This window comes from Brassica rapa, chromosome A01, assembly GCF_000309985.2.
Source record: "Brassica rapa cultivar Chiifu-401-42 chromosome A01, CAAS_Brap_v3.01, whole genome shotgun sequence".
NCBI lineage: Eukaryota > Viridiplantae > Streptophyta > Magnoliopsida > Brassicales > Brassicaceae > Brassica > Brassica rapa.
Window position 1 is genome coordinate 6,062,415 of NC_024795.2, and position 20,965 is coordinate 6,083,379.

Consider the following 20,965-nt stretch of genomic DNA (forward strand, 5'->3'; position numbering starts at 1 on the left):
ACATTGCTCACTCGTGTATAAGATTGTTCTCCTCATTGTTGCTTTCTGTTTCATTGAAAATGATTGGAAAATCATCCAATTTTTTTTTCTTTTTTTTTTGGTAAAATAATTTTGTGTTTTCTTGCTCCGTGAAATGAGATTGCTTTTTCTGGTGAATTTAAACACGAAACTGAGTATTAGTTACTTGTTGGATTTGTGACCTATATATTACTCTTTTTTGTTAACACCAAATGTTTATATTAAAAATTAAACGTCCAGTAGACTAAGTCGGTTATGAACAGAGAAAAACTGATGAAAAATAATTTAAAATAAGTCGTATAAACTTTATCTAGATCATTTTTTTTTAATTTTTATTTCCTATATCCAAACAACTATGAAATCTTGAAGAGGATTAGGCACATGTGGTTCTGAAAAAGTTTGATAAATCGTTTTTTAAACAAATAACATGTTGTTCTGCAAAAAGGACAGAGATGAATCTATTTATAAGAAAATAACTACATGAAAATTCACGTTTCACGTAACAATTTAATCAAACAAAGCGGCAAAAACATATAAATTGCGCAGTCTGGTCTCACACTTTGATCTGTTGCAATCCTCCTTCTTCGATGATTGCAGACTGGGCGGAACTCCTCTCATGGATACGAGCTCCACCGGAAAAGAAGCATTCACTCCTTCGGAAGTTGGCTGCTCAATCTACGGTCTTCCATCTTTGGAAGCAAAGAAACAATATCATCTATAATCACACTTGCTTGACTCCTACAGAGACCTTCAGAGTTATTGAAAGAGAGATGAGGAATATCATATCAGCTAAAAAGGATCACAAGCTTTTCAAATCACTCATGGTTCTTTGGTTGCGTTGAGTGCAGATTTTAGTCCACTAGATTGACTGCATTGTTTCATCTTGTTTTTTATTTTCTTTTTGCCAAGATAGATCAACTCTAGATATTACCTTTGTAAAATCTACTTTTCATTATATGATATTTACAATTTAGCAAAAAAAAAAAACATATAAATCGCATCATTATGGAATGGTCATCCTACGTAATTACTTTTAACAAAAGAGATATCACTTTACCATATAATTATAAGCTTATGCTAGACTTTTTCTCTTTATTGCATTTTTTGTTAGGATATATAAACATCCAGATAGGCAGGACGAATTTTTTTAATTTATGTATACATGCGGTTGTGACAACGACGACGGATCCATTTATAACACTAGTCATTCAATTTAGTGCATCACCAAAAGACTTCCAGAACGTAAGAACCGGTGACACGCTTATAAGTATGACCATAGAGTTGACATCAAGCCTAACGACGCAAACGCTTCGTTTCTTTATTAACATTATAAGTTTTCTAAAGAACAGAGGATTATATAATGACTTAATTAAATATAGGATGATTAGGTGGAGCGAGCTATCTGTTGCAGAGCGCATACGAGTCCTCATTATATAATACAACTTGAAACCATGATCAGGATCAGGTACATGTGGTTCTGGAAAAAGTACAGTGATGAATCTAGTTATAAGAAAACAAAATGTTACAGAAAAACGTTTCACATAACAACTTAACGAAGAGCAAAACATTAAATCACATCATCATGATCATCTACCAGCTTGATCTAGACTATTTTTCCCCTTTATATATATCCAAACAGTAAACATATACGAATTTTGATTATGATTCTGTGCATGCGGTTGTGACAACGAGGACGAATCCATTTTTAACACTAATCATTCAATTCAAAGCATCACCAAAGACTTCCAAAAAGTAAGAATGATGACACGTTTTTAGTATGCCGTAGAGTTGACATCAAGCCTAATGACGTTAACGTTTCATTTCCTTTTTAACATTATAAGAGTTATCTTAAGACAATCAAATAATGAACTAAATATATGATATGGTCCATTAATATTTTTTTGTCAACTTTATGGTTCATTGAATTCAAGAATATCAAACGTTTACTTTTCTTTGTTTCACATTATAGCAGCTTAATATACTATTTTAGATTGGTCCATGATTCTAGTGTCTCAGATATATGTATAAACGCTTCTAACCTTTTATCAAGGAAAACTTAGTATTTTAAACCTAAAATTTGTGGAACTCACACCGTTTACGTAGATTTTGAACTCAAGTCTAATTGGTCATTGTTAATAAAGAAGACCTTGTTATCCAAAAATAAATACCGTAAAATAAGGCCGTAAATTAATAGTTTAATTCGTTTAAAACTTAAGTTTATTGTACTTAGGTAACAATATCCAGCTATACAGCATGAACCTTGACAAGCAACCAATCAATAGTCTTACACTATGGATATATGGCGTAAAAGGAAGACCTATCAAAACGCTATTTTGGGCTTTTATTTATTTGTTGTTTTGGAGCCATGCAGGTCTACATCTAGTAGTGCCAAAATAATATTTTAGCAAGTAATATTATTTGTGTCTTATTATGTAAAATGTTTTCTATTTTTTGTTTTGTTTTATTTAAATGTTTAAACAATAATTTTATCAAACTAATCGGGAATATCTGAAACAAAAACTAACTAATTCTTCAAGAAAACAATACTAACAACTAGTTCAACTGCTAGGTTTAAATGATGTTTATTAAAATACTGAATTAATTATTCAAATAAAAAATTAAAAATTTATATTGAACTTATTATTTCATGAAATACTTTGAAATCAACTATTCTAGTGATTGTATTTGATGGAGTTTCTTAGTTAAAAATAATAATTAAATTTTATTATTTCACATGAAAATTTAAAGTTGTTAAAAAAATTATATTAATTTTTAATTCACATAAAATCATTTTAAACCCACTAAAATCAATCACTTCAAAATCTAAATTGAATACACCTCTAGTTTCTAACATAAATCAAATAAGAATTATAAATTTATACCATACCCCAAACTAATTTCTTTTACAAATGTATACTATCTGGTTTCAATAACAATTTTTGTTAAAATATACTCCAGTATTTACAAATTTTAAATTTTGATTTTTTAGTAAGAAAGAACATTTTGTAAAATGGGAGAAGAGGAAGTATGTGACTCCACGTTTAAAAAACTGCAATATTTTTGATAGAACGCGTAGTTCTCATATATGGCTGTCACTATTCCACAATCACAAACTTTGAAAATGCCTACATTTTTGACTCTTAGCTTAACGTCTTTGTTTGAGCTACTCCTCAAAAATAATCTTATTAAATTTCTAGTGGCGTTTATTAAAAAATTACATTCAAATAAACACCACCAAAACTGAAATCTATTTAAGTCTTCTTTGTCCTTCTTCATTGCAACTCATCCAGTTTGTCTCAAGAAACTTTCTAAACCAGACAAAGATCTAGAACATTATACTTGTTCTTGTCTGAAATTTCAAACACAAGAAACAAACAAACATGAGAGACCTAGCTTTGTGTCTGTTTGTTTTCATCTTAGCTAAACATGTCAGTTCTGTTCCCACAAAAGAACAGTTTCAAAGCTGCTTGTCAACAATCTCCAGAAACCCCAACAATCTCACTAAACACACATCAGATTCCAGACTCTACACCGCCTCATTGAAGACTTCATCTCCAAGCTCAAACTTCCTCAACTTGAATTTCACAAGCCTAAAGCCGATCCTGACCCTCAAACCAAAATCCGAATCCGAAATCAAGAAAGCAATACTATGCAGCAAGAAACTTGGCGTGCAAGTAAGAACCCTAAGTGGTGGTCACGACTACGAAGGCCTCTCTTACCTCTCACTAACACCCTTCATAATCATCGACCTAGTTAACCTCCGTACCATCACCATCAACCTCACGGAAGAAACAGCATGGATCCAATCCGGAGCCACACTCGGCGAACTCTACTACAAAATCGCCAAAACCAGCAAGGTCCACGCCTTCGCCGCAGGGATATGCCCAAGCGTTGGAGTTGGTGGGCATATCAGCGGCGGTGGGTTCGGTACAATAATGAGAAAACACGGTTTAGCGTCTGACAACGTTGTGGACGCGCGTTTGATGGACGTGAACGGGAGAATCCTCGACAGGAGAACGATGGGAGAGGATTTGTTTTGGGCACTTAGAGGAGGTGGAGCAGCGAGTTTCGGTGTTGTGTTGTCGTGGAAGGTTAAGCTCGCTAGGGTTCCCGAGAAGGTAACTTGTTTCATAAGTCAACATCCAATGGGAGCTAGCATGAACAAGCTCGTTCATAGGTGGCAGTCCATAGGAGCGGAGCTAGACCAAAACCTCTTCATCAGAGTTATAATCGACAACAGTGTAGAAGGTGGTCAAAGGAGAGTCAAAACTACTTTCCAAGCTTTGTTTCTTGGTGGAGTCGATAAGTTGATTCCTCTGATGAACCAGAAGTTTCCTGAGATAGGATTAAGAGCTCAGGACTGTTCTGAAATGAGCTGGATCGAGTCCATAATGTTCTTTAACTGGAAGTCAGGACAACCGTTAGAGACAATGCTCAACAGAGACCTAAGATACGAGGATCTTTACTTCAAAGCAAAGTCAGACTTTGTTCAAAAGCCAGTTCCTGAGAACGTTTTCGAAGAAGTGACCAAAAGGTTTCTCGAGCAAGAGACTCCACTGATGATCCTAGAGCCATTGGGTGGGAAGATAAGCGAGGTATCAGAAAGTGAGTCTCCATATCCACACAGGAGAGGGAACATTTACAACATACAGTACATGGTGAAGTGGAGAGTGAATACAGTCGAGGAGATGAACAGGCATGTGACGTGGATGATAATGCTTTACGATTACATGACTCCTTATGTCTCTTCATCGCCTAGAGGAGCTTATTTGAATTACAGAGATCTTGATTTGGGCAACAACACAGGAAGCAAGACTAGCTTTGAAGATGCTAGGGTATGGGGTGAGAAGTATTACAGAGGTAACTTCAAGAAGCTGGGTTTGGTTAAAGGGAAGATCGATCCAACCAACTTCTTCAGGAACGAACAGAGTATTCCTCCTCTGCTTTGATTTCTCAAAAGACAAAAACCAAATGTATTGATAATGTATTTTTTTCTAGTAGATATGTACCCAATAACAGTTGATTCAAAGGCCAAATTAAATAGCAAATAAACCAGCTTGATTTCAATTTTCTATAACCAAACTATAAAAGAATTATAAAGTGACAACCGGTTTGGACACCACTACATATGTCAAAATATGGTGATAAGTTGTGTACAGTAGTAGCATTAACATTTAACAGTGAATCACCAATTGCTGAAAATTCAAGAACTCGTCTGTAACGGTTCGGTTCCTGGCCCAAAAATTTTCATAAAAAAATGGGTTTCTTTAAGGTTCATTTGACAAAAACCTAGGGTTCTTTTCACCTTTTTCCTATAAAAAGAGCTACATCCTTTTCTTTTGTCTTATTCAAAAACTACAGCGAAATTCTGTCGGAAAATTCCAGAGACTGAATACCCTAGCCTCTCTCTCTCCTCCGTGCCGCCTCTCTCTCTCTTCGCCGCCACTCTCTCTCTCCCTTCTCCTCGCCGGCGTCGTGTGGTGGTGGTGGTGGTCGCAGCCGATTGGTGGGGTGATCAGATCTCGTCTCTCTTTTGTTCCTTGTTCCAGATCTGGTCATATCTCATTTCCTTGTCTCTTGTTTCTAGACAGATCTAAGCTAAGGTGTAGTGTCTTGAACCCAATCTTCTCTCATGATTATGTATACTCCTTTATGTTGGAGTTAGGATTGATTAGACCCTGTTTGAGAGTTAGAATTGGATGATAGATCATGACTACTGCTAGGATGGTAGATGAATGAATCATGAGGCATAAGAACCCTCATACGGTTAAATGGAACCTAATGGACTGCTTTGTATTGCTGTGATGATGAATAATAATTGATGCTTGTGTGATTGGCTTGTGTAGTCCCATGTGATGAATGTGAATGAAAGCTAGGATGCTAGAAAGAAGATTAATGCGTAGGATGATAGATTTACCATTGAAATCTAGTGTAACTGCATGATGTAAGTGAATGAAATGTCCTTTGGCATCTAGACGCCACCCGTTATCGGTGTCTCACACAATACACATCACAACAGCTGATGCCAAAGGACATCTCATTCACTTACATCATGCTGTCAAATTAAATATCAATAACATATCTATTATCTTATGCGTTCACTTCTTTCTAGCAACCTAGTTTTCATTCACAATCATCATATGAGACTACACAATCCAATCACACCAGCATCAATTATTAATCCATCGTCACAACAACACAAGGCAGTCCATTAGGTCTCATTTAATCGTATGAGGGTTCTTATATATCATGATCCATTCATCTACCATCCTAGCAGTAGTCATGATCTATCATCCTAACTCTCAAACATGGTTTAATCAATCATAACTCCAACATAAATGAATATACAAAATCATGGGAGAAGATTGGGTTCAAGACACTCCATCTTAGCTTAGATCTGAATCTGGAAACAAGATACAAGGGAATGAGATCTGGCCAGATCTGGAACAAGAAACAAGAGAGAGACGAGATCTGATCACCCCACCAATCGGCTGCGACCACCACCACCACCACACGACGCCGGCGAGGAGGAGAGAGAGAGAGCGGCGGCGAGGAGAGAGAGAGAGAGACGGCACAGAGGAGAGAGAGAGGTTAGGGTTTTCAGTCTCTGGAATTTTCTGACAGAGCTTCACTGTCGTTTATCAATGAGACAAAAGAAGAGATTATAACTCTTTTTATATGAAAAGGTGAAGGAAACCCTAGGTTTTTGTCAAGTGGGCCGTAGAGAAGCCCATTCTTTTATAAAAAAAATTTGGCCAAGAACCGGGCCGTTACATTGTCGACCAATTGGAGTTCTTCAACCAGAAGCTACCGGTCTCCTAATTTGTTAGGTCCTTCGATTTTGCAGTGTGATCTGCATAATCGTGGAGATGGTTATGAATTTAATTAACCCACTTCCAAAGGCAGTGTCTCTGCATATTCCACGGAGAAACAAACGTGAACAAATGACTTGGTGGAGATATTAATGAGTATAAACTCAACAATCATACTCGAGACATCCTTTATAGTCAGAAAGGCAGGTTTGTGAGAATCAGAGGTCTTCGGGGTCCAACCTCATTCATGTGGATGTTTGTTCTTCTACAATGCTCCTCTGGCAGAATATCAAAAGATATCGTCAGAGTATATGACAACCCACCTAAATGGAAAATCAAATCAAAGGCACACATTGACCTTGGAACATGAGACATTGCTGACAATATTGTCATCACAACTTTAACAACTGGCATGGGATCTGTACCACTTTGAGCATAAAGAGAAGAATCTTTATTGTCGCAATTTTACAAGTGCAGAAGATCTGAAGCTTGTTAGGATCCCTAAAAAGAAGGAAAAACTTGATGTCAACAGTCCTCCTCTCAAGAAGAAGAAGAAAACAAGAATGATTCTTGACGGTACCCCAAGCTCCATCAAGATGCTTTGATGTGATGTGCATATTATGATCAAAATTAATATAAATTTATAATTCTTGATTATTCTCCATGATTGTTCTTTTGTATAAATTTTCCGTGATATTTGTAGTTATTTCTTTCTGAAATTGTTACCATTTGGTGTTTTTGAGATAGAAAAGGAATAAATAGATCGTGTTTCTTTGTTTTAGCAGTTCATCCATTTTCTCAACATACAATATATAATACAAACATTTTAAGAATGGTAAACATATATTAACACACTCTCTGATTCTAAAAAAATTGGATGGATTGTTTTTTTTTTGTTAAATAAAGAATAGCAATTTTTTTGAAACAAGGAAAAAGAATTCCCAGGTTAGAATATGAGATCATTTAGTTATTTGGTAAAGTCATCACCAATTTTTATTTTTTAAAGGTTCTGTTCTATTTTATATTAAGAGTATTAAAACAAATATGTTTGTTGATAAATTTGTTTGAAATTTTTTAAACACGTATTTTTTGTTTTCAATTAAAATATCAAGTTAGATATCAAAATAATCTAAACAGTAAACTTGGACAGTTTAGCCATTTCATTTATGAATAAGTGTAGTTTGCAAGAAAAAAATAGTGTAGTTTTCAAATATAATCTCATTTAAATGTATTTTTCCAAATTTTCTCTATTTATTTTCCTATGCAACTTGAGCCAAGTTGTAAAACTCAGAGGGTCTTATTGGATCCATGATTTGAGAGGATTTTTTTTTTTTTTCAAATCCACTCTTATTGTATTTAGCATTTATAAATTCAATATGAAATCCAACTTTTTTTTAGATTAGTCATTTGTATAAGTTTTCCCAAATTCCAAATTATTAAAAAATATGGATTTTGTCAATAAAATCTATCAAATGGGATTTAGTGGGTTTGGATGAGATTTTATAGTGAAAAAGTAATGAGTCGAAATACCATCTCCTATTATGGTATTTGGAACTTTAAAAAAATTACTTGACATTTAAAAAAAAATCAAATTGTTTAAAATGAAAAAATGAAAAGATTATTTAAAAATCGTTTTTTTTAACTTTCATATATTCTATATATTTCATAAAGCGATAAAATATTGAATTATAGTTCTTTAAAAATAAAAATATTATTTTAATAAATATTTAAAATTTTAAAAGTTTTTTTTAAGAACTTTGTAATTTCTTCTAAAAAATCTTAAAACTTGTAACAAATCTTTTTAAGATTTACTCGAATCTCGGACAGAGATTTTTTTTGGATTTATTCAAATCCTTGATTCAGTAAGCCCCTTCAGTTTCTTTGAAATTTGGAATTTGATGTCATTTGTCACCCTCTTTGTAATGACTATCTTTACTCAAAGAGAATGACTTCTATTTGCTTGATGTCTGCTAGTTTCTTCTTTTATCTTTAACTGCTACCATAAGTGAAAGAATCATGTATCCCTCTATCTGTCACACCTCTCTTTTTAGCTTTCTCCTTCTTCCCGGTGAGCTTTGTTGGTGGACAAAAGTTTGGATTATTCGGGGTTTTGGTCGTGTAACGTACATGACATATCTGTTTGGTCGGATCAGCTCAGCCTTATGTATAACTTATAAGTCCTTTGATACCCAGTCCCATGCTTAACTTTTCCAAAGACTCCAATATATATGGGAGTTTGGTTAAAGGAATGCTAGAGATCGTGATTAACCAGAGTAATTTCAAAACGATCTTGATGCTTGGTGCAATTCCTATGTTGATTTAGGCAATAACACAAGCTTTTGAAGATGCTAGGGAATGGGATGAGAAAGTATATTACAGAGGCAGTTTCAAGAAGTTGGATTTGGTTAAAGGGAAGATTGATCCAACGAACTTCTTCAGGAACCAATAGAGTATCCCACCAAACCAAATGTATTGTTATGTATTTTTTTCCATAGTAGATATGTACCTAATAACAGTTGATTCAAGACCAAATTGAATAGAAAATAAACCAGTATGATTTCAATTTTCTATGACCACACCATAAAACAAATACACACACCACTAGATATGTTCAAAATATGGTGATAGATCGTATACAGCATCAGTTAAAACAGTCATTTGAATCACATGATGAATCAAGAATTGAGTTTTTAACACACTGAGAGAGAGGCAAAACGAAATCTCCGGTTTAGAGCTTCTTCTGAGCAGCCTTTGTACCGGGAAGTGTTCCAAAGACTCTATCCCAGAGAGAGGAAGTGATCCCATATCCTTTGTCCTGGATTCTGAAGTGATGATTCAGGTGGTATTTCTGTAAAGCGTATAAACCAAAACTCAGTCAGAAATTCAGAGGAATAAGTTTGAATGCCACAAAAAGAGATTCTTTTTTTTTTAATATGGGAATTGATTTACCTTGAGATGCTTAAAGGTTGGTTCTTTAGGTTGACCATGGTGCAGATAGTAATGAGTAACATCATACATCACATAGCCAAACAAAATGCCTCCAAGCATAGCAGGAGCTGTAGCAGGAGTAGCTATGAGGTGGAGAAGCTTCCATAGCTAAAAGACAAGGAAAAGATGATGAACAACATCGTAATAAGTTCACATTTTGAAACAGAAAAAACTCATAGATACTTACTGGAACCAAGAGAATGGCAGTTGCGGTAGGAGGGAAGACAAGACGAAGGCCGTCTTGTGGGTGCTTGTGATGGCATCCATGAAGAAGATAGTGTGCAGTGTTTGCCCTACAAAAAGAACAAAACAGAATCAGTTTCGTGAAGAAACATGTTATGTTTATGTTGCACAATCATGAATACCGAACTAACCAGTAGCTCTTGGTTTCTATATGGAAAAGGAAACGATGAAGCGTGTACTCGAGCAGTGTCCAGGTGAGTACGCCAAAGGCAACTATCAAACCGATCTGGGGAAATGTAAGTCCCTTCCTCGCGGAGATTGAAAGAACGTAGCAGACAACTGGAAGCCAGATCGTTGGGATAGCCCACCAAACAGTGCGAGTCAAGAACTGCTCAAAGTTTCACAAAGAATGGATATAAATCAAAAACAAAGAGGATGATGATATACATTACAAGAAGATGAATATAAAAAAAAAAAAAAAGAGTTGTTACCTCCCAAAAATCACTCTGGAAAAAACGAGGACCCTCTACACATACAATAGGTTGATGAATCCATTCCTGATACTCTTCCCCAAGATGACCAACCTGACCAGAAAAGAAAGTTTATTTTTATCAGGACACTGATGATTTGAAGGTTGAAGAAGAAAGTCCCCTCTTGTTACTTTGTCTTAACGATCTAACATGATGAATACAGATAAAATCTATGCCTCACCTGAAAGACAAGTGGCTTATCCAAATCGACTGTGAAACGTTCTGCGACCATCTTTGCCCACCCTGCTGAGACTCCTGGCTAGAGAATAAAAAACAAGTAAAACTTAAATTAGCATATAACACATGTACTGTTGAGAACAAAACATAGAAGATGAACAGTATATAATCAAAAGGTAAACCAAAACTCAAGACTACTACTTATTTTAAAATATGTAACTGGTAAGTCAAGGAAGAATTGGAACTGAAACTGCACTCATTCAAATACAAAACATTGACGGAAACATTACGCAAAACTTTCATCTGACAAGAACATATTAAAAGAAATCAAATCTCTTCTCAGAAACTCTATTTCCAAAGCTCGATTTACACAAACAAGAATCTCATACTGAGTCAATGAATGATCCAAACAAAAAGGTTATCTCATCAACATACCTAAAGACAGGAGCCAATCAACGAAAACAACAATGTGTTAAAAGAACGAAACTTTCAGAGAGAGAAACCAAATCAAACATCAGATTTTCTCGGAAACCAAGAAACGCGTCAAAGGAGATGACGAAATCTAGAGGAGGAGAAGAAACAAAAAAAAAAGCCAACATTCTTCGGAATTTACGAAGAAAAAGGTCCGATTTTTTCGCGAGAATGTGAAAAGATCTGAATCGAGAATGAGAAGAAGAAAGATCTGAGAGGCTTTTCTTTACCTTTGAAGAAGAACAAGCGCTTCTCTCTCTCTCTCTGGGATCGGAAGAGACTCGCTTAGTCTCTCCAATGAGGGGGAAGGAACAAGAACAGCAGCAACACTCTGTCACACAACGATGGGTTTATTATGCTTCTTCTCTTGATAATGTTCGGCCCACGTTTTCTCTCTTTTTATTTCTGGCTTTTTCTTATTTTTTTTTGTTTATTCCATTTTTATCTTTCGTATTTACGGTTCTAATTTAAAAAAAAAACGTTCAACCAGATCATTATTGGCTGGCAAAAAAATTAAAATAAGGAAGGGCTTAAAAAGAATAATCATTTTAAGGAAGATGTTGCAAGAAATAGTATTTTACTATTCTTATATGCTATTCTGTAAAAATAAAATTAAAAAATTGATGTTTACTGTATATACAAATTAAATAGTTTTTCTTCTTAAAATTCACATTTAATGAAATATCATATACTATATATGGAAAGTATTTTAAATGGTTACTTTTTGTCTGATTTTGTTAACCCCCTTAATTAGATTTGCTAAAATTATAAGTCCCGTAATAGTACAGTACAGCGCATGCTAGTTGGTTTGGGTATTAAATCTTGAGAATTTCTAAATAAATGTTTATATAATATGAATACTAGGTGTCTTCATATACTATATGCAGAAATAGAAATTTTAAAATTTGAAATATTTAAAAATAATTTTTTTTTTATTTTTAGATTTTGTTATTTGCTTACAATATTTAATTTAAAATTTTAGTTTAATTATATGTAAAAATCAAGATAAAATAAAAAAAATATTTAAATTTATATATATATATAAATTATAATCTTGTGAAGATTTTTTTATCTTTTTTTGTTGAAATAGATTAAATAAAAATCTATAAAATTAAGAGAAATTTTGGTTAGGTATATAATTATCAAAAATCAAAACTAAATAATATTTATAAAATTTGTAGATATTAAAAAAAACTTTAATGAGATTAGAAAATTATAATTTTTTAAAAAATGCATAAATTTTCGAAGATTTGTTTTTTTATAAAAATTATAAAAAATAGAATTTAATATTTCAAAAATTGTAAAATATTATTGTATTTCTAGTTCAACTATTAAATTATTTATGTTATATTAATGATGATTTATACGTTATTAGCATATCCTAAAAAAATTTAACAAAAAAATATAAACTAACAGTAAATATAAATGTACATGTCATAATTATTTATGTTATATTAATGATGATTTATACGTTATTAGCATATCCTAAAAAAATTTAACAAAAAAATATAAACTAACAGTAAATATAAATGTACATGTCATAATTATATTTAACCTATGTAATTTCCCCATTAGGTTTTCCAGAATAACATACAAACTTTATCAGCTTGTTTTTTATATATAAACATAATGCTCGTTTCATAGAAAGGGAATTTTATTTTTCACTTCTGAGTTAGGACAAATTTCACAGCAATCGCATGATAAAGATTTTTTCTCTTTTTACCAGCACGATGAATACGTATAAACTATTGTAGTTAACTGAACTGTGATGAGAGAAGAACACGTTAAAGCTCTAATAGGATATCATATTATATCAACTCTTTTTTTTTGTAAAGTTTGAGATAGTCTAAAAATCTTTTGTATCATATCAACTCTTCACAAACACTAAATATATTCTTCTCTCATCGCTGTAATATAGCCTATAATCAATCATATGATTCATGTGCATGTAGGCGCAGTGCAATCAGTTGCAGCATTGATTCGTAATTTATCCAGACGACTACTGCATGTATGACTAATTTTAGTTAATCAAGCATTATATTTATTATTAAGTTCTTAACTTTGTTGAATTAGAGTATTGGATAATTTTCTTACAAGTAATACTACACAAAATATAAATATCCGGGAGATAGTCTATACGTGAGATGCACTTCTCATCCAAAAATTAGGTATGTGTTTTTAATAGATTCAGATTTAAAAATTTTCGGTTTAAAAAAAACACAAATATTAATAATATATGAACTTAGTAATCGGTCCCAAACACATTAACCGATGATGACAAATGGTTTGAAGAAAGCATAAATGAAGGAATCATATATCCTTTGGCAATCATGAACTCATACTAAGAGAATATATATAGCAAAGGTAAAGATTCGTTAAATCAATATAACTACTGAAAAGAGTAAACTAGTAAAGGGTCCTATACAATAAAAAGGCTCCAAGACACATTACCAACATAGTTGGTTGTGGGTATGATGTGTTGTTTAAACAAAATAAAATATATGCATACACATGGGGTCTTTAGTCCCTCTGCATTTGTTGGGAAACTACTCAACTAGCAAGTCTATGTCTATACATGATCAAATTAATGAATTGACATGACCACACATCTTAAGGCTAGACATGATATAGCAACGAGGCTTTCAGCTATATAAAACTATAGTATACATAATACACTTTGAACTAGGTCGAGATTTCAATCAAAGCAATTCGTTCATTTAGCATTTTATATTTTTTTAATAATAAATTTTTGTATCTATAACATGTTGTCACATTTTTGTGCATCTCGCAACCTAATTGTAAATTTTGGGAACTACTCAACTAGCAAGTCTATGTCTATACATAAATTAACGAAGAGAAATGGCCACACATCTTAATGCTAGACATGATATAGCGATGAGGCTTTCGCCTATATAAAACTATAGTATACATACTGCACTTTAAACTAGGTTGACATTTCAATCAATGCAATTCCTTCATGTGCCATTATATATTTTTGATTTTCAAAGATACGATTTCATATAGAATAAGGAATCTTCTTCAACATATAAAATCTCTCGATATGTTGTTTCACAACTCAGTCATCTCTCTTCTTTCTCATTTTACTTCAACTTCTAAGAATATAGTATTTTGAATCCCTATTTCATGGAAAATATGTGGAAACTGTAAAAATAACTGGAAGGAGCACTCATGGAAAATTGAACATACAAGAGTATAACATCCTAAAATTAACAATCTCTCCTGCGGAAGCTAGCTGCCCAATGTATCATTTACCACCTTTGGAAGCAACGAAACAATGTGCTGCACAACCACACTGTTCTACCACCTACCACCATATTCAGGATAGTTGATAAGGAGATGCGCAACACAATTACAGCAAGAAGGGAGAGCAAGCACTTCATCAATCTTATGGTCAAATGGATGCGATGAACTACGTTTATCTCATATTCAACTTTGTTACATCCTTGTTTTTTTTTAACTTTTTTGCCAAGGTGTAACAAAACTTAGATCTACATTTCTTGTAAATCTTTTTTCATTTATATGATATTTACCTTTTAGCAAAAAAAAAATTTGGATCGTGTCTCTATCACTTTTGTATATGCGTTTTTTAATTGTTGTAACTATAGCTGCATGTTGTTGCATTCTTGTTAATCGCCTAACATATTTGGCTTTAACAAAGCAGTTGAACTGTCGTGAAGTTTTAACATGTTTTTCTAATAGAGATAAGCCTGTATAGTAAACTAAATGTGATATCTTATCCGCAAACTCACTTAAAGATAAACATCAACGTTTCTAAATACCTTTTAAAAAAGTGTTCTTTCTAGAATGATTGGATCCAATATCAGAAAAGTTGGTTTTAGCAACTGTGAAAGACCAAAAGAAGTGCTAACTAAAGCCGCACGATGAACTCGTGAAGGAGACACATCACATACATAACGCCATTATCAAAATCCAAGATTATCTTGGATATATCGACTAAGTAAATCGGTCATGTCATCACGTGGCTCCGTCAATGCAAAACTTACAAAACTCTATCTCACAAGTTGTTGGTGCTCTGTTTATTTTGGCCGACACCAACCTTAATGCTCTCTCCCTTTCATTATTAACAACGACCATTTTTTTCTTTAAAATATCAATTACGTTTTTTTTTCCTTCACAGTAAACAACAACTTTGACTCCTTGACCATCATATAATAAGTTAATAATAACAATATCCTCTGTTAATAACATTTTTTAAAGAAAATTTACAGTTTCATAAGCCAAACAAATTGTAGCTTCGAACTGCCAACCACCCAACAACACTTCCGTCAACACCGTCACTTAACGGCGATCCGTAGGTCCCACCGGTGCCACGGAACACAAACAACAAAAGCAAAAACTTCCCAAAGCCTGGCCCCTTTTCCCTCCGAGTTCAGACACTGGTCTGAGAGTTTGTCAGAGAATAGTTTGAGATTTGGAGCAGACCAATCTCAGAAACAGACAGGAAGATACTGTCAGAACAATAGCTAAGACTTTCCCGCCTAACAACCCAGCAAGCGCAACCACTATCATCACCATCACTTTCGTTAGATCCCTTTTCGATTCTTCCTCTTCTTCTTCTTCTTCTTCACAGCTCTCCAACAATGGCGGATTCGAACCAATCTCGTATCTCTCAGACACTTCGCTCTCGGTTATATCTTCGGAATACAAGCTGGAAGCTTCCGTCGTAGACCCTTCTCCTTCTTCTTCGAATATCTCAATCTCCACACCTTCCGCTTCTTCTTTTTCCTTCATCTTCTTCAGCTTCTTCTTCTTCTTGTAACTCCTCAGCTTCTTCGGCACGATCTTCTTCACGATCTTTGACTTAAGCTTCGCGCTTTTGCTCTTCTCCTTCGTGAACACCACGTCTCTTATCGTCAGCACCTCTCTCTCCTCCGCTCCTGGTGGCTCGGGAACTGGAGTTTCCTCGATGCAATCTCTCGGTTCTTGGAAGGTTTCGATGATTTCGAAGGAGACATTCGATGATGATGATGATGGTGGAGATGATGGTTCTAGCTTCTTCGTCCCTATGAGTTTTCTGATCAACGAATCGAGCCGAACCTGCGCGTTGGGGCAGAGATTGAGGAGCGTGAGGACACGCGGCACGGCGAACTCGAGGAAGAGGAGGGCGAAGGCGGAGATAGTGATCCCCACGGCGAGCTTTTTCGTGCTCAAGGCGAACACAGCCACCACGAAGACCTTAATCGCAACCACCATCAATACACAACATCCTCCTCCTCCGCCGTCGTGGTCACCGCCGTTTCCGCCGTATTCGTCGTTTCTGTTCTCAGGTGTTACGCCACCGTCACAGACGAAGCTTTCGTCGATCTTACTCGCCGTTTGATCCTCCGTCACCGACGCTGGTAGCTGAGGAGGAGGAGGAGGGAGAGACGCAACACGCTGACGTGTCGAATGAGAATGGCTCGGACCGGTTGGTATCTGAGCTTTGTTGTTGTTGCGTTTAGAAGAAGATTTTTTTAGACGATCGCGGTTCTTGAAGAAGAGATGGATAAGGGAAGTGGGGAAGCCAGTTTCGACGACGAGAGATCCGCCGCGTTTGGGAGATTGTTGGAGGTCCGATACGAATTTGGAGATCCGACCCGATTTGGATTTCTTCCAAGGCAAAGGCATGGCTGAAGAAGGGCCAATTAAAATGAAAATGAAAAATGATTTATTAATTACGTCTTCGAAGAACCCAGAGAAAGAGGGTTTGTCGAAGAGATGAGACCCACATTTAATAAGACATTGGAGAAAGAAAAGGGAGAGAAGAACAATAAATGGGGGGAGAAGATGGACGCTTTTCTTTGCGCAGAAAGTGAAGGCAATCGAGAAAGAGAGAGAGAAATGAGAGCGAGCTATGATGGAGAAACCGCTATAAAGACGCGTGCCTTAACCGATTATTTATAACTTTTATTTTTAAATAATCAATTACTTAGTTCACTTTTTTTTTTTCATTTATGTCAGTGTACCACACAGTACTACTAGACGAACTGAACCAAAGCAAACCAAAATTTAAACAGAACTAAATATCAAATTATTGATCACGTATATTTAACCTTTCACCACTGTTTTTCGAACCGGACCGATCTGATGATTAGACTAGAGTGGATCATGGTCACGTAGTTATATTAGATATAAGTTAGTTCAACCATTAATTGATCAAACAATTAGTTTTTGGTCCGATATCAAAATTATTAAAATGAACAAATGCATGTAAAATTATAAAAAAAAGTATAAACAAAAACTAATATGTGTAGATGTTTTAGATTTGATATTTATTCACATTTTAATTATATAAGATATTTACTAAATATTTATATATTAAAATATATTGAATCATATTATTATATCAAAATTTAATTCAATCGAACCATATTAAACTCTAGTGTGGTTCAGCTTTCAATCTGATTTTAAAACGAAATTAAAACTCAAGTTATAGTTAATGAGTTTATGGCTTCGAATGGTAACTGCGGTTTGAACGGTACGGGACAAACGGTTTAACTGCAATACGGTTTTAACAATTATAAAAACGTATAGATATATGATATATGTAGAGATTTTTGTTACTGTTAACTGCGGGACGGAGCGGTTCATAACATTTGAAGCCTATATCCACCTTAAATGAATTTAAAAAGTTTATAAAACTAATTTCCATATATATATATGTGTATAATATTTAATGCTGCTTCATTAGCTTCATGTCTGGTCTAAAGCACAAGCAAGTGGAATCATTTATTAGAATTCCAAATTTTCAAAACTAATTTGCTAGAGGTTTTTTTATATACTTATTAGTACCAAAAGATACAAATAAACAGTATTTTTATAATTTTGATTATCGTTAAATGGTCTCATCTCCAATCCTACTATATATTTTATTCCAAAATATAAAAAATATAGAATGAGAAATGAAGTGATGAACAAAAAATAAAAACATTACTCTATAAATGAAGTAATCATTTTATTTTTTGTTTATTACTTTATTTTTTCTCTATTTTTTCAATTTTTAAGTAAAATATAGAGTGAAGTTTGAAATGCTTCAGTATTTCCAGTATCATAGTATAGTTTTTTGTTGAATTTTTGTTTGTGGTTCCCGAATCCAAACTACAATTCATTTCGAAATAGATTTTAGTTTCTGTTCAATTATATTTTTGTAATCCGCATAGTATGTAAATGCCTCAAACTATTACTAAACTGAAAACCAAAATATTCATCCGCAATTATATTTTTTGGACATTGGCATGGTTAATCGGTTGTACTGTAGTTATTTTAAGATTCTTACGGTTATATATTTGTCTAACGATAATTTATATAATCTATATTAAGCATTTTTATGGGTTGGCAACTTTTAGCATTGGCCTGTAATCCATTTATGTCGAACTTCTATAATCAGCTAAAGTAGATTATTATGGGTGGATTTGCTTAATAAGTACTTTCCTAAAAATGGCGTACTGATTAATTAGTTCGAAACAAGGAAAATCCACCTAATCACGCTAAATCTAATCTTCTAGTCTTTAATCTCAATATCCAGAAAAATAACAATAAAAAAAAAATCATAACTCAACGACCTAGGATACCATGTGCAATTTTTTTTTAAAAAAACTTAGAAAACTATTTGCCTTTATAGCTTTTCACGAGTCTTTTTAATTTTTTTATATTAAATAACAAAATATCTACCGAAAGATATTTTTGTTTTGACTCGCTGTCGTACAGCACATAAAGAAACCAAATCGAAAAGAAAGATAGAAACCATTGGGGAATTATCTAAAGATAAAAAGAAGTTAAAGGATCATACTGTAAATTAGTAAAACATTTTTAACCAAAGGGACGTAAACTATATATATAGCAGATTACTACCTATTCAAAAGAATCCTTTCTATTTACACCCCTCAATAATTCAAAAACCTAAACAGCAGAGAAGAAGCGAGTCGCCAAAATTTTCCCACATTTTCTCGAGAAAAAAAATCAGCTGAGAAAATGAGAGAGATCCTTCACATCCAAGGAGGCCAGTGCGGAAACCAGATCGGTGCCAAGTTCTGGGAAGTCATCTGCGGCGAGCACGCCATCGACCCCACCGGTCAGTACTGCGGCGAAACGGATCTCCAGCTCGAGAGGATCAACGTCTACTACAACGAGGCAAGCGGGGGAAAGTACGTCCCACGCGCCGTCCTCATGGATCTGGAGCCCGGGACGATGGATTCCCTCAGATCCGGGCCGTTCGGTCAGATTTTCCGGCCCGATAACTTCGTGTTCGGGCAGTCCGGCGCCGGGAATAACTGGGCGAAGGGGCATTATACTGAGGGAGCTGAGTTGATTGATTCGGTGCTTGATGTTGTGAGGAAGGAAGCTGAGAATTGCGATTGTCTTCAAGGTGAGAGAGAGAGATTCGCGTTTTAAGTTGAAGGAATCTCGTTTGCGTTTTGATGTTCTTGATTTGGATTCGTGACGTGGCGTTGTTTGATTTGTGGAATAGGTTTTCAAGTGTGTCATTCTTTGGGAGGAGGAACTGGCTCTGGGATGGGAACGCTTCTTATCTCTAAGATAAGGGAAGAGTATCCTGACCGTATGATGATGACCTTTTCGGTTTTCCCTTCTCCTAAGGTCTCTGACACTGTTGTTGAGCCGTACAATGCTACACTCTCTGTTCACCAGCTTGTTGAGAATGCTGATGAATGTATGGTTTTGGATAACGAGGCTCTTTACGATATCTGTTTCCGCACCTTGAAGCTCTCTAATCCTACTTGTGAGTTTGTTATTCACATCTTGTTTTCGAATAATTCATGTGATTGTACTCTTGACATTGTTCTTGTGTGGTGTTGTTTAGTTGGTGATCTCAACCACCTCATCTCAGCTACCATGAGTGGTGTCACGTGCTGTCTCCGTTTCCCTGGTCAACTAAACTCCGACCTTAGAAAGCTCGCTGTGAATCTCATCCCTTTCCCAAGGCTCCACTTCTTCATGGTGGGTTTTGCGCCGTTGACGTCAAGAGGGTCTCAACAATACAGTGCCTTAAGCGTCCCTGAGCTAACCCAGCAGATGTGGGACGCCAAAAACATGATGTGCGCTGCTGATCCTCGTCACGGCCGTTACTTGACAGCTTCTGCCGTCTTCCGTGGGAAGATGAGTACCAAAGAGGTTGATGAACAGATGATGAACGTCCAGAACAAGAACTCATCCTACTTTGTTGAGTGGATTCCGAACAACGTGAAGTCAAGCGTCTGCGATATAGCTCCCACGGGTTTGAAAATGGCGTCGACTTTCATAGGGAACTCGACTTCGATACAGGAAATGTTCAGGCGTGTGAGTGAGCAGTTCACTGCTATGTTCAGGAGAAAGGCTTTCCTTCATTGGTACACAGGAGAAGGAATGGATGAGATGGAGTTCACGGAAGCTGAGAGTAACATGAACGATCTTGTGGCAGAGTATCAGCAATATCAGGATGCTACGGTCGGTGAAGAAGAGTATGAGGAGGACGAAGAAGAGTATGAGGAAGAAGCTTAAGAAGACATGATTGATTACTACTACTAGTACTACTTTTGTAAGGCTTCACCCAAGCAAAAGTCTTTTATCTTTGTTTTATGTTTGAATTTTCTGTCTTTTGTGCTTTGTGTGTTTTGTTATTGAATCTATTCTAAAAAAAATGAAAAACTAAGATTTGTTCTAGAGTAGTTCAAAAAAACAAAAAAAAAAATTGTTATAGAGTGTAATCCCTTATACCTATTCTTTGTTTGTCTATGAAAACATTTCATTGTCAAGCCTCTGCCTCTAAAG

The 20,965-nt window shown here is 34.9% G+C and overlaps 4 protein-coding genes across 5 annotated transcripts; 2 read left to right on the top strand and 2 right to left on the bottom strand.

The window, feature by feature from the left end:
* Nucleotides 1–371: 371 nt before the first annotated feature.
* Nucleotides 372–5,085, top strand: LOC103858430 (berberine bridge enzyme-like 22). The gene has a single exon (XM_009135795.2). The coding sequence runs from the start codon at nt 3,399–3,401 to the stop codon at nt 4,965–4,967; it is 1,569 nt and encodes a 522-aa protein (XP_009134043.2). The 5' UTR covers nt 372–3,398; the 3' UTR covers nt 4,968–5,085.
* Nucleotides 5,086–9,346: 4,261 nt separating this feature from the next.
* On the bottom strand, nt 9,347–11,638 carry LOC103858439 (dihydroceramide fatty acyl 2-hydroxylase FAH2). 2 transcript variants are annotated; one of them, XM_009135806.3, is made up of 7 exons: nt 11,410–11,638; nt 10,713–10,790; nt 10,493–10,585; nt 10,193–10,389; nt 10,006–10,111; nt 9,780–9,926; nt 9,347–9,678 (listed from the first exon to the last, which is right to left on the bottom strand). In XM_009135806.3, exons 2-7 carry the CDS (start codon nt 10,761–10,763, stop codon nt 9,559–9,561), a joined length of 714 nt encoding a protein of 237 aa, XP_009134054.1. In that variant the 5' UTR covers nt 10,764–10,790; nt 11,410–11,638; the 3' UTR covers nt 9,347–9,558. The 2 variants fall into 2 exon arrangements, with proteins under 2 accessions (XP_009134054.1, XP_009134061.1); XM_009135813.3 differs by having other exon boundaries at nt 10,713–10,786; nt 11,410–11,559.
* A 3,700-nt stretch (nt 11,639–15,338) lies between these two features.
* LOC103858457 lies at nt 15,339–19,088 on the bottom strand. The gene has a single exon (XM_009135825.3). It carries the CDS (start codon nt 16,826–16,828, stop codon nt 15,614–15,616), a length of 1,215 nt encoding a protein of 404 aa, XP_009134073.1. The 5' UTR covers nt 16,829–19,088; the 3' UTR covers nt 15,339–15,613.
* Nucleotides 19,071–20,890, top strand: LOC103858467 (tubulin beta-9 chain). The gene is made up of 3 exons (XM_009135836.3): nt 19,071–19,565; nt 19,668–19,937; nt 20,019–20,890. Exons 1-3 carry the CDS (start codon nt 19,172–19,174, stop codon nt 20,693–20,695), a joined length of 1,341 nt encoding a protein of 446 aa, XP_009134084.2. The 5' UTR covers nt 19,071–19,171; the 3' UTR covers nt 20,696–20,890.
* The last annotated feature ends 75 nt before the right edge of the window (nt 20,891–20,965 follow it).